General features: G+C 43.1%; 1 protein-coding gene across 2 annotated transcripts in view; it reads right to left on the bottom strand.

Annotated features, from left to right (window-relative positions):
* ESD (esterase D) overlaps window positions 1-11,592 on the bottom strand; it is a 29,473-nt gene extending 17,881 nt beyond the window's left edge. Inside the window, exons 1-3 of one of the 2 annotated variants that reach the window (XM_066586119.1) lie at window positions 11,523-11,592; window positions 5,280-5,335; window positions 5,105-5,175 (exon numbers count right to left, since the gene is read on the bottom strand). In XM_066586119.1, coding sequence (XP_066442216.1) covers window positions 5,105-5,172 — 68 coding nt within the window. In that variant the 5' untranslated portion in view covers window positions 5,173-5,175; window positions 5,280-5,335; window positions 11,523-11,592. The remainder of the gene's footprint in view (window positions 1-5,104; window positions 5,176-5,279; window positions 5,336-11,522) is intronic. The other variant, XM_066586128.1, reaches the window with a different exon arrangement.
* Window positions 11,593-12,347: the final 755 nt, after the last annotated feature.

The following is a 12,347-nucleotide window of genomic DNA, read 5'->3' as shown; positions in this document are numbered from 1 at the left end:
CAGCTTATCCTCATATACCCATTATGGACCAATTTCCACCTTCAATGCTTATCTGGTACCGCATCTCACACCTTGTCAGTATACTCTGATATGCTATACTCCAAGGGGTATTCCCATAATATTAGATGGACCATGTGTTCTTTTTCTGCTGTCAATTTTCTATGTTTCTATAAAAATCAGAAGCGACGTCAGGAAATCTATTTTTCCCCAAAGATTTTTTAGATACTTGGAACAAACTTCCAGCAGACGAAGTTGGAAAATCAACAATAAATTTAAGCTGCCTGGAATAAGCATAAGTCTACCCTAGAGAGATAAAAAGGAAATTATAAGGACGCACTAGATGCACCAGGAGGGCTTTTTGTGCCATCAACTTTCTATGTTTCTATCCTTTGCTATAGTTTAGCTAGCGCTACTATCTAGCAAGTGAGGATATTTCTACTACTCTATTAGACGCTGTGCTAAGAAATAGGTTCCTGATGACGCCGCATTGATTGCGGCAGAAACGCGTTGAACTGCGTAATTTACTGAAAAAAAGCTACGTCTTTATCCTCTATTTACAGCCCCAGGCTGTTTTTGTGCTAGTATTGGTCTGCCGATACCATCCTTTTTTGAAAGGAATCCACCCTAATTCTCTTTTTTGGTTGGTTAGATTGTGCGCAATACGGGGATTTATTTACATCCCAGGCACTTTCTCCTGCTAGGGTGTTATTCCTCTTAGGAGTAATTTCCGTTTGGTCTCTAAAAAATGTGCTAGTGAGGTGAAACTTTTTTCTTCCCAAGCACACTCATGATCAAAAGCTCCATCAGTAGACCAAGGAAACCTCTGACTAAATCTTGAATATATAAGTGGGGTTGACCCTTTCAGTAAACGGCAGTGGTTACACTATATTCATTACAGGGTAGCCTCTGACTATCGTCCAAGCCGCAAAATGGTCTTTCACTTGATATGAGCCCTCTTTTCTGCTCTTCAGGTGATACGGTATCCCTCATTATACTAGCCTTTTGGGGATTACCTACTGAAGAAGCAACTGGTTTATGTTTTTTTTTTTTGTGTCCCCCTTTGGAAACTTGAGATTCAAGTTCCTTTTTAATATATTATTTATTAAAAGTTATGTTTTAGTTTTCTTCTCGAACCCTACAGTGAATAGTTTGAACTTATCATCAGGTGTTCGTCCTGCTACAGTGATTTTGTTAAAATTGTTACCTACTCTGATTAGGAAGGCAACCTTTTGATTATTGTACCTTTTTTCCTGTCTTTTTGTGTGTCCGCCCTTGGTCCCGTTCTTATTTTGAAACAAAGTATAACTAAAGTTACGTTTTAGGGTTCTCCCTCTGTGAGACTCATAACTAAAAAGAGTTGATCTTTAAGTTGACAGAAAAATGTGGACGACCCATATGTACTAGTGACTTCCCCTTATTTTATGAGAAAATGTGATTAACTTAAAGGGGTGGTTCAAGATTTAAAAAAAAAAAAAAGGATTCATTATGTTTCCACACTGGAGGACCCCTTTCTAAAAAACTTTTTTTTTTTTTTTTTTTTTATTTTGGACAAGCCCTTCAAAAGGAAAGGCCTGTGTGCAAGTATAGAAGTACTCTTACATCACAGAAACAGAACATCTGATATTGCCTTCATCCACTTTACAAAAACATAGAAATAAGAGAGATGGAGGTAAAAGGGAATTTTTAAAGTCCTATTTCTGAACTTTATAAGGGAGTAGCGGAGTGACTCATGAGCACTCTACTGCTGATGTAGGCCACATACCGCTCCAAATTATATGGGCGATTTTATCTGTACTTCTCTATTCAAAGCTGAAAGGGCACTTAAAAAAAGTAGCAATTCACAGCTTAGTATAAGGGAAACCAAGTGCAGACATTCACCGGTATGACACTTCACTCCCATGTGATGCCAAACCTTTATTATTGTTAGCAGCCAATTTGCTATTGCTGCTTTCAGGTATAAATACAGGTGGTATTAGCCCTGAGTAATTGGGCATAATAAAAGGTGAACTGACAAAAGAGGTTCTGCAATCTTTCAGCAGGAAAAAAAAAAAAAATTCAAGCAATTTTATTGCAATTCATCTATAAAATAGTATAATAACATCTACTGCAAAGAATGACAGCAGCACAGAGCCGTCAACATGCTGAAAAGCAGGCGACACTCTGTGCTTGATAGTAATAAGAAAGAGACCAATGCCTGGGGCGGCAAACTGCTAAGGGAACAGCTTCTGCGTGCGCAGATATTAATACGCATTTCCAGAGAGAAGAAAACTTTACGATGCTCTTTTAACTTCGTGGACAGTTATTGCCTTCAAAGTCTGGCTGTTTGTATTGATGACCTCTACCTACTCAAAATCCAACAGAAAGTTATCATTGGCTGCCATCTCTTGCTCCTATAGCAGGGAGGAAGTAAAGGACTTTGGTAATTCAAGTTTCTGCCTACTCTGTCTCATGTTGAATGAATGAAATGGGCAAGGTGTCCAGTATAAAATGGCCAAACAAATGATGTAAAAAAGTATAGCACACTCCTTTTTTGATTCTAGATCCCCGAAGGTACAGTATGCTTATTATATACAGTGTATATAATAAGCGTACATACAGAGTCAAAAGTACGGGCGAATTGCTGCCTATGCACTGAATACAGGCCTGTTGGTTATTTAGTAAGTCACATAGCCTGGACTGTACACAGCGCTAGCAGTAATATCGCTATGAAACCCAGTAATCGTAAATGACTGGCCAAACGCTGCGTGGCCTCTAATGGTAAAGCTACTGGTTCGTATAGCCAGATTAGCTATGCTTATGACTAATGTCACTATACAGGGTTATTTTCCCATGTATCTGGGGCTCCAGTGGCTGACAAAATTACAGGGGATAGCCGAATTGTAAAAATTAAATATAAAGCTTGAATTTCCCCCAAAGGTCTTTTGTTCCCTCTAAAAGGGATACAATACACATAATTATAATTTACGCACTATGAATTATGCAAAAAACTAATAAAGAAAGAATAATACAAACCACCACTCAATACTGTACCCCTAGTCTGCCTCAATCCCCCAAAATATGTCATATCAAAACAACCATAATGTAAAAGGGGAACCCATTATAATATGTTGATGATGCACAGTATTAAAAAAAAACCAAAACAACTTATAAATAGTTGTCAAAAAGGACAAAAATAAATTTTTTAGCCTAACAAGTTGTCAAATCATTATGAACGAGGGTTTGTAAGGTTTCAAAACTACAGTGCAAACACCATTTAGAGCACATGTGTCAAACACAAGGCCCGCGAGCCGAATCCGGCCTGCAGCCTCGTGTTATGTGGCCCGCGGCGTGCCGACGCCGCTCACCACTGCAGCGATTACCAGCTGGGGTGCCGCAGCTCCCCGCTGGTAATCACGCTGTTACCGCTGATTCCGGCACACACTGACGTCAGTGTGCAGCCAGGATCCTCCTCCCCGAGTCCCCTGCTCATTAGTTCTGCAGGAGAGGACTCGGGGAGGAAGCGTGCCGGACGCACACACTGACGTCAGTGTGCACCCAGGAATCAGCACGAGCAGAGGGGGAGCGGCGCTGACAGCTAGGAGGAGGTAAGTATGTGAGATTGGGGGGGGGGGGGGGGACGACTTATTACTGTGGGGGGCTTATTATTATTGAGGGGGGTTAATGTTGCTATGGGGGTATTACTACTGAGGGGGTTAATATTACAAATTGGGCCACTGTGGGGGTCGTTATTTTTACTAGGGCCACTATCAGGGTCACTATTACGACTCGTTCACGCGGGTGTAATCGTATTTCAGTCGCACAAATACGCTGCGTATTTGGGCAATCGAACATCGCTTATGCCTGTATATTTGCGCATGCAAAAAAGAACACAGGTGGGCCCGCTGAAATGGTGCGCAAATATGTAGTAAATACATAGGTCTCCTGCACATTCACCACGTATTTGTGCGGCCAATTCACTCCAATGGCCTATTCAGTGCGTGGTAGGCAACAAAATAGGTCATGCTGTGTGACAATATACATCATGTGAATGACTCATTGACATCAATGGCTTCTATTCACTGCATATTATGTACGCAAATACGCTTGTGTGAAAGAGCCCTTACTGTACTGTCTTACAATCGGCCCTTTGAAGGTCACCATCAACCTGGTGTGGCCCTCGGTGAAAATGAGTTTGACACCCCTGATTTAGGGGATCCATTTTTTAAAGGGTCTCTGCAGTAGTTTTTTTTTCCATTCACTATGTAGCTATTCCCCCAGTATATAAGTGAGCTAGTGTTACCTTGGTTAGTAGAGCTGAGCGAGCACGCTTGTTTAAGGCAGGTACTCGAGCGAGCATCGCTCTTCTGCTTACTCGTCCGAGCAAATGCAGGGGGCGGCGGGAAGGGTGGAGGGAGAGAGAGAGATATCTCTCTCCCTCCCCCCCACATTTGCTCGAACGAGTAAGCAGTTACTGGAGAAGAGCGATGCTCGCTCGAGTATCTGCCTTAAACGAGCGTGCTCGCTCATCTCTATTGGTTAGTTATTCCTTTCTGTTGAGACATTCTACTCAGATGGTCACACGATCTCAGTTCTGACCAGCTTAAATCTACTTGGGGTTATGTATTCAGTTTCTAGTCAATTTCTCAGTTTGTGTGATGCTGTTACATTATCCCTACCACAGAAACTGCCTAGAGAGGGACACAGACAGTCCTTTCACAATTACTGATGATGATCACACAGCTCCTGCCACACAGTTATAACAGAAGAGATCATAGCTTATACTCCTGACTGTATAATTATGGTTTGTAGCTTAATTAAGTGACTAGAGAAGATAATAATTTAAACAGTCCCTCCAGCAGGCAGAGATGGTATAGCCTCAGCTAATGTTGTACTAATGCATTATGGGATTGATTGAAAGTGAAAGTAAAATTTTCACCATCAAGATGTTGCCTGAAAAGCATCAGACAGGGGGATGCACTAAATGGAAGTGGCTGCAATATACAGAGAAGACCTCTAGAATGTGACAGGCAATCAGGTGAGGGCGGGGAAAAGAGTTTTCACTGGAGTGGCCCTTTAATTTAAAAAAATCAGAAACAATGACATTGTGGCTGTGACCCTTTCTTACCTGTCATGCTCAAACACCTTCTGGAAACCTTCACAGCACTTGTTGCTGGAAATCTGCTTTAATGCCATATTCTGCAGGACACAAAAAGCAGACATGTAATCATTTTGTAAACCGAGGGATAAAAAGCTTCAGAAAGTCAAAAGGATTGTTAGTTTATTAAAAAGAAACATCCCACCTGGAATATTGTATGAAATCTCCTAAGAGCTGATGAGACAATGGACGCGGGCACGGCTATAAGAGAGACACAGGTCAGGGACATCATAGAGACATGACTACCTCCTGCAAATAACAGATTATGCTGCACACACAGTAAACCTCCCTGTGTGCCCGCCATACATCACATGCCATAGAGTCATAAGTTACCGTTCTCAGGTTTGCCCCCATAAGTTAAAGGTGGCAAAACCTGAAAAATATTGTTTATAGTTAAAGGGGTTGTCCGAGGCTTTAGGAATTCCTTAAGATTGGCGAGTTCCGCCACTCAGAATACCAGCCAATCAGCTGATTCCTAGCACCGCTGTGAGTAGGACAGCTCAGGAAGTAGAATCCGCCATCTGTACTACAGCAGCTTCCAATGAATTCCATGCAAAACTAACCCAGGTTGATGCACTACAGACAGTGAGATCTGCTTCCTGTGCTGCCCATACTGACAGCAAAGCCAGGAATCAACTGATCTGTAGAGACCCTAAGCATCGGAGCCCCACGATCAACTATTAGTGACCAATCTGTCCTGAAGATACTGTAGGTTAGCAATAGAAAAAAAAATCCTGAAGTCCCAGACAACTTCTTTAAATGTGACCCATTATTAAACATTTTTTGGTATGTATACCCATTAAAAAAATGTTTCTATCCCAGAACTCATGTTAGAACAGCGCCACCTGCTGTTTTTATTGAAGACCTTCCTGCGTCCGGTCTAGCTCAGTAAATCTTCCAAGGTGGTCGCACCTACTCAGTTTTGCTGCCTCACCTTCTTACCACTTGCTCGGCATCTCTTCTGACAAAAGAGAAGACACAGAAACTTCAGAAGCAGCTGCTTACCTCACCGGGGCTCCCTCCACATATCCAGTGGAGCATTTATAGAAGCAAGCCTGAGCAGGTGGAGCATTTACAATGGAAGACACAGAATAGAAACAGCAGGTGGCGCTATTCTAACATCAGGCCTGGAGTATCCAGATGTATAAACTGTTTTTTAACCCCTTAACACTACAGAACGTACAGTTATGCCCTGCATCGTCAAGGTTTCTTACAGCCGACTCTCAGCTCCGTTAAGCCGAACAACTCATTGAAACTGTTAACTCTTTAAATGCCACAGTCAATTCTCACAGCGGCATTTAAATCCAGTATGGCCCCCTGCAATAAGATCGCAGATTGCCGTGCGGGTGTCATGGCAGCCCTGGAGCCTTCTGAAAGGCCCCAGGGCTGTCATAGCAGAATGCCTATCAAGCCATGCCTGTCAGATCGCCATATAATGTAATGTTATGGCTTTACATCATAGTGCAGGAGCGATAAAAGCATAGCTTGTTCTTGTCTCCCCTGAGGACTTAAAAAAAAGTAAAAATAAGTTTTAAAGAGTTTTTTTTAATTAAAAACAAACATTAAAAAAATAAAAAGGTAATAAGTTTAAAAAACAAAAAAACTTTTTCTATATTTAAAATTAAATAACAAAACCGAAACGCATATTTGGTATCCTCGCTTTCCTAAAAGTCTAATCTATCAAAGTAACGCATTATTTACCCCGCACGGTAAATAAATAAAGAATGCCAGAATTGTGCCTTTTTGGTTACCCCATCTCCAAGTAAAAATGTAATAGAAAGCGATCAAAAAGTTGTATGTACTGCAGAATGATGCCAACGGAAACTGCAGGACGCCTTGCAAAAAACAAACCCTCATACAGCTATGTCGGCAAAAAATTAAAAAAAACTTATGGCAGCAGAAAATAATTTAAATAAATTAAATATGCTTGAAAAAAAATAAAAGTAGTCCAGCAAAAAAAAAAAACAACATAAATTTGTTATTGTAGCAATTGTACTGACCAATAGAATAAAGTTATCATGCCATTTATGTTACAGTGTGTGCGCCATAGAAACAAGACGCACCCAAAGATGCGGAATTTCGTTTGTTTTCCATTTCACTCCACTTAGAATTTTTTTAATCTTTTTCAGTATATTATATGGTACATTAAATAGCACCGTTGAAAAATACAACTCGTCCCGCAAAAAACAACAAGCCCTCATACAGCGACATCGATGGATAACTAAAAGATGATTATTTAAACGGTGGGAGGAAAAAACGAAAATAGGAAAAAAAGGCCATGTCCTTAAGGGGTTAATAAGTGTAAATTAAAAAATAAATAAAAAGATTTATATTATGTGCTGGATTTACCTATAAACAATATTTATCATGAAACCACCCGATTAATACTCTATCCTGTAATTACGGTAAGAACTAATGTGCTAGACTTGTTTCCAAAGGCAGTGTCACATACACTGCATCATTCAGTGCAACTTACTGTCGCGTACAACATTTGCATATGACTGAATGTATATGCTAAATAGGAGGCGACAATGGCAGCCATTTTTGCTATAAGTTTAGCTAAAAATTTTGCAGCCTTAGTCTTCTGCAGTTTCTACATATCACTGTATGTAGAAACTGCAGTATACATAAATCTCAACAGGAGATCCGTCAGTGAGGCTGGACTAACGTCTTAGAGTATGAATTACATGAGTTGATAGTCGCCCAGAAGAGCAACAACCGGCAACTAGACCCAACAAGCAAGAATCCGTCACTTATCTGAGCCGCTTGGTTTTTAGCTTAACTCAAAAACCACATAACTCACAGCCCGTGTAAAAAGGCAGTCGTTCTTCAATGACTGCCTGTTTACTCTGACTGGAGGCGGGCGGTCCGAAGAGATCTCCAGAGTTCGCCGCCTCTATTCAGTGACCAACAATCTCTGGTACAACTCTTGGGTGCTTAAGCGCCTGACCGTTGTCCAGTATAAAAGTATTCTTAAGGCCCCTTTACACGCAAAGATTATCTTTAAAACGATTCAAAGTTTTAGCGATCTTTTTGCATAAAGTGTTAATGGACACTAATATCCAATAACACTATCATCTTCATTTGCTTGTAAATGGCCCTCCAGAAGATGTTTGCAGAGCCCAGCATGTGACTAATCACACTCCCAGCTATGCACACAGCTGCATTGTTCTCATCGGGACTACCGGCAGAATACAATGTAATCTCCCAACAGCATGCAGTCTATTGAGAGATACTTTATCTCTCTGAGGCTGAACGATAGATTTTAAGTTCACCTTAAAATCATCGTTCAGACAAAAAGTGCACAATGGTAGCGTTTACACGCAGTGATTATCACTCATTGCGGTTGTTTGAACGAATATTGAGCAATAATCGTTGCGTGTAAATGGGCCTTTAGTTTTCAGCCCTCACCTCCCCTGTAGTTTGTTATCAGCAGTCTTATGGCCACAAGAAAGACTGAGGACATTAATTAGTGGATAAGAACATTCAGGAAAGGAGAGAGAAACCAAGGCATCTATCCATTACACTGATGGAGCTGAAGGGAGAGGCTTTCTGCGGCTTGCTACATACAACGATGAATAGAAGCTGCAGAAGCCAAAAGGGTACAAATTTTTAATTAAACTCTATTGCAAAAATGATTGTTAGCCCAAAATACAGGCCTTTAACTTAAAAAAAATTGCCCCGAAAGGTCTTCATAGTCTGTAATGGACAAGACATGATTCAGATCTTAGACCTCTTCCAGACACCTTGAACAGACAGCCAGGATTCTAACGCATTTTAGCATTTGTATTATGACTACATGACTAGGAGTTCTAGAATGATCTAAAGCCGCAAGTTTTTAACTTTTTTTTTTTCTTTTAGGACGCTTATAAACACAACGCCGTGTGCTTCTAGTGTTGTTAAAGAGACCCTCTGGTTTCTGGACAAACGTTTGTCGCTGGACAGCATGGTGCATTACCTGCAGTAGTTATTCTCCCTGCCGCCCCTCCAATACTCCCGTTTCTGACTGCCTTCATCCATCCAAGGACAGCTGCAGAGCTTTTTTTTTTTTAACTACCTAAGACGCACACGGGCGGAAATTCTGCAGCAGGATTTCCCGCAGAATTTCCCATGCCCACCTGCGTAGGAATGCATTAGAAAACGCAATCCTAGGCAGACGGCCGTGATTTGTCCGCGTGAAAACACGCGCGGAAAACAAATCGCGGCATGTTCTATTTCTGTGTGGATCTCACAGAGGCCCGCAAAGAAATGTCACTTCCGGCCCCGCTCTGCGCATGCGCCGACTCCGCTCTGAGCATGCGCTGCCTGGCCGGCAGCCGGCGCATAGCGGAGAATTAAAACACCGGGAGCAGGTGAGCCGCAGACCTCTGCAGGGGCACAGGACCGCATCCCGCTGCGAGAATTCTTGCAGCGGGATTCGACCCGGATGTCTGCAGGCGGCCTGAGGGTGCATTCACACGAACGTATATCGGCTCGGTTTTCATGCCGAGCCGATATACGTCGTCCTCATGTGCAGGGGGGGGGGGGGGGGGGAGGATGGAAGAGCCAGGAGCAGGAACTGAGCTCCCGCCCCCTCTCTGCCTCCTCTGCACTATTTGCAATGGGGAGAGGCGGGAGGGGGTAATTATCGGAGCTTAGCCCCGCCCCCATCCCGGCTCCTTTCATTGCAAATAGTGCAGAGGGGCGGAGAGGAGGCAGAAAGGGGGCGGGAGCTCAGTTCCTGCTCCTGGCTCTTTCATCCTCCTCCCCTGCAGATGAGGACGACGTATATCGGCTCGGCCTGAAAACTGAGCCGATATACGTTCGTGGGAATGCAGCCTAAAGCACACTGTGTAATTGGCTGTTGATCACATGAGCAGCTGTGGCCAATCAGAGAACAGGCATAGAGCATTGGTAGTCTAACACTATCAGTGCACTGTAGAGATTAGGTAGCCGCAAGATGGCATTGGTTATTTCAGATGCCTAAAAAGAGGCCCTGGAGCCCGCAGATTGGGGAGGCGGCAGAGAAGAGCAACTGCAGGTACTAAACCCCTCTCCTCCTCTGGCGCTGGCACAGAAAGATGTCACAAAACTGTACGGTCACTTCAACCCTTTCCAATCCACTGTCTGAAGTCTGAAGACATTCTGATTGAAGGCTGTGCAGCTCCGATGTCAGAAGATGTCCGGCAGGGTATTCTTACTGTAGATTACTGGCCGCTCTGTCAGGGGGCCTCTCCAGCATGTCACATACCGCAGTACTGGCTCTAGCCGGCAGATGGCGCCCTTGTATAATGGCAGAAAGAGAAAGTTCCTTGGGAAACCCTGAATCCAAAATTGGATTGCAAAGGGGTAAAGGACTATTGATGACCTATCTTCAGGCGACGCCAGTCAACTGGGCGCCCGCTGTTAGCACCGCAATGCACAGAAGTTGAAGCAAAAGCTGCTCCTCCGATCCCTGTATAGTGGCCGATGCTTGTAATTGCAGGCACATCTCATTAAAATTAATGGGAGCAACATCTACAGTTCCAACAGCTGCCACTATACAGGGGTCAGCGCTATGTAGTCACTGAAGGCTGATAGGTTACCATGGCGTCAGGACATGCGATTGCTACAGTAAGTGATAAGGCATTACAGTGCTTTTCTACTGCAATGTATTATCATAGTGATCAGAGGTTTTCTGCTTAAAGTCTCCTACAGGGACATAAAAAAAAAAAAAATGTAAAAACAAAATTTACAATAGTAAAAGGAGAAAAAAAAACAACTTTTTTTGCACACTTTGTGAAAATAAAAAAAAAAAAAAGGTAAAAATCCCACCTATCTGGTATCATTGTACCCATAACGACCTGGGGAGCCAAAAAGCTTATTTTATTCATTTAATCTCCCCAAAACAGCACAATAAAGGTAATTTTTAAAAAAGCCCCAATACGGTACCAATAAAAACTACAGCTCATCACGCAAAAAGAGCTCAGTCGATGGAAAAACCCCAAAACAGTGCCAATAAAAACTACAGTTCACGGCTAAAAAAAAACAATCCCCCGTGCGGCCGCGCTGACGGACAAATAAAAAAGTTATGGCTTTTAAAAAGTTGAAATGAAACCCCCTCCCCCCTAAAATATTGTTGCATCCTCGTGGCCAAAAGGGGTTAATAGATGAGAGGGCGCTCACCCCACAGAGGTCTTGTGACCCCACTGTAGGCAGCTCCTGTGATCAGGGTCTATCAGTCTATATATAGTGCCCATACTATATATATAGTTATGGGGCGGGACAAGCAGTATGAGCTCAAGTCTGACTGCACACTGAGGGTTAATGGAGACTAGTACAATAGCAAATGCTAGCGGGTTACTCTGGGACATGTAGTCCCTCTATCTCAGCGTCCTATCGCCATGCACGGTACACGCGCGCTACCCACCTGCGGCACACAACTACTCACAGCACATTCTAGTGAGCGACAGGACCTTTAGTGACGTCAGGATCATGTGACTAGTCACGTGTGTGGGAGGAGTCAGGCCCCTGATACTATAGTGTTCCTCAGGCACACAGCATGGCGGTGGGAGCTGACCTGTTATAGCCAGGCTGTCAGCCTCTTCCTAGGGACCACATTGCAGCAAGTCCTATCCCAGGATTAGGGGTCATTCACAAGGCCGTATTGTGTATTTTGGTCCATAAATAACGTAACGTACTCATGGACCAAAATACGCGATTTCCACGACGATTTCTGCTTATCAGCGGTTCTTAATGCACGTGAAAAATAAAAATGATTGATTTCTTTGAATTGGATCTGTTTACGTTTTTGTTCTTTTGCATGTGTGAAAAACGGATGGCGTACGGAAGAAAAACACCACCCAGAGGGCACTGGTTAATAAAGGCGCGGCGCAGGGATGGCACGCTGACAAGTGTTTTTACGCTCACATGCCCCTAATGCAGGGCCCTTTAAGATGGGACAATTATCGTTTAAAAAAAAAAATCCCTCAAATGAACGCTAATCGTTTCGTGTGAACGCAGCCAAGGGTCAAACGGTAAATCGTTTTTAATGCAGGCAGAAAAGTCACGTTGCCTCATTTGCGTACGGTCCAGTTTTAGCCGCGCTCGTTCAGTCGCTCTCATTCCCTTCAGGCATCTTTCACACGGGCGTTGCGATTTTTGGCAGGCGAAAATCACATGAACAAGAGAGAGCCGCGACCAAGTCACGGCTAAATCTCCCGTTTTCTCGCCCATTCAGACGGCCTCGAATTCC

The sequence above is a fragment of the Eleutherodactylus coqui genome, chromosome 1, assembly GCF_035609145.1.
Source record: "Eleutherodactylus coqui strain aEleCoq1 chromosome 1, aEleCoq1.hap1, whole genome shotgun sequence".
NCBI lineage: Eukaryota > Metazoa > Chordata > Amphibia > Anura > Eleutherodactylidae > Eleutherodactylus > Eleutherodactylus coqui.
The sequence above is the reverse complement of the archived record's forward strand: the minus strand, read 5'-3'. Positions and strand labels throughout refer to the sequence as shown.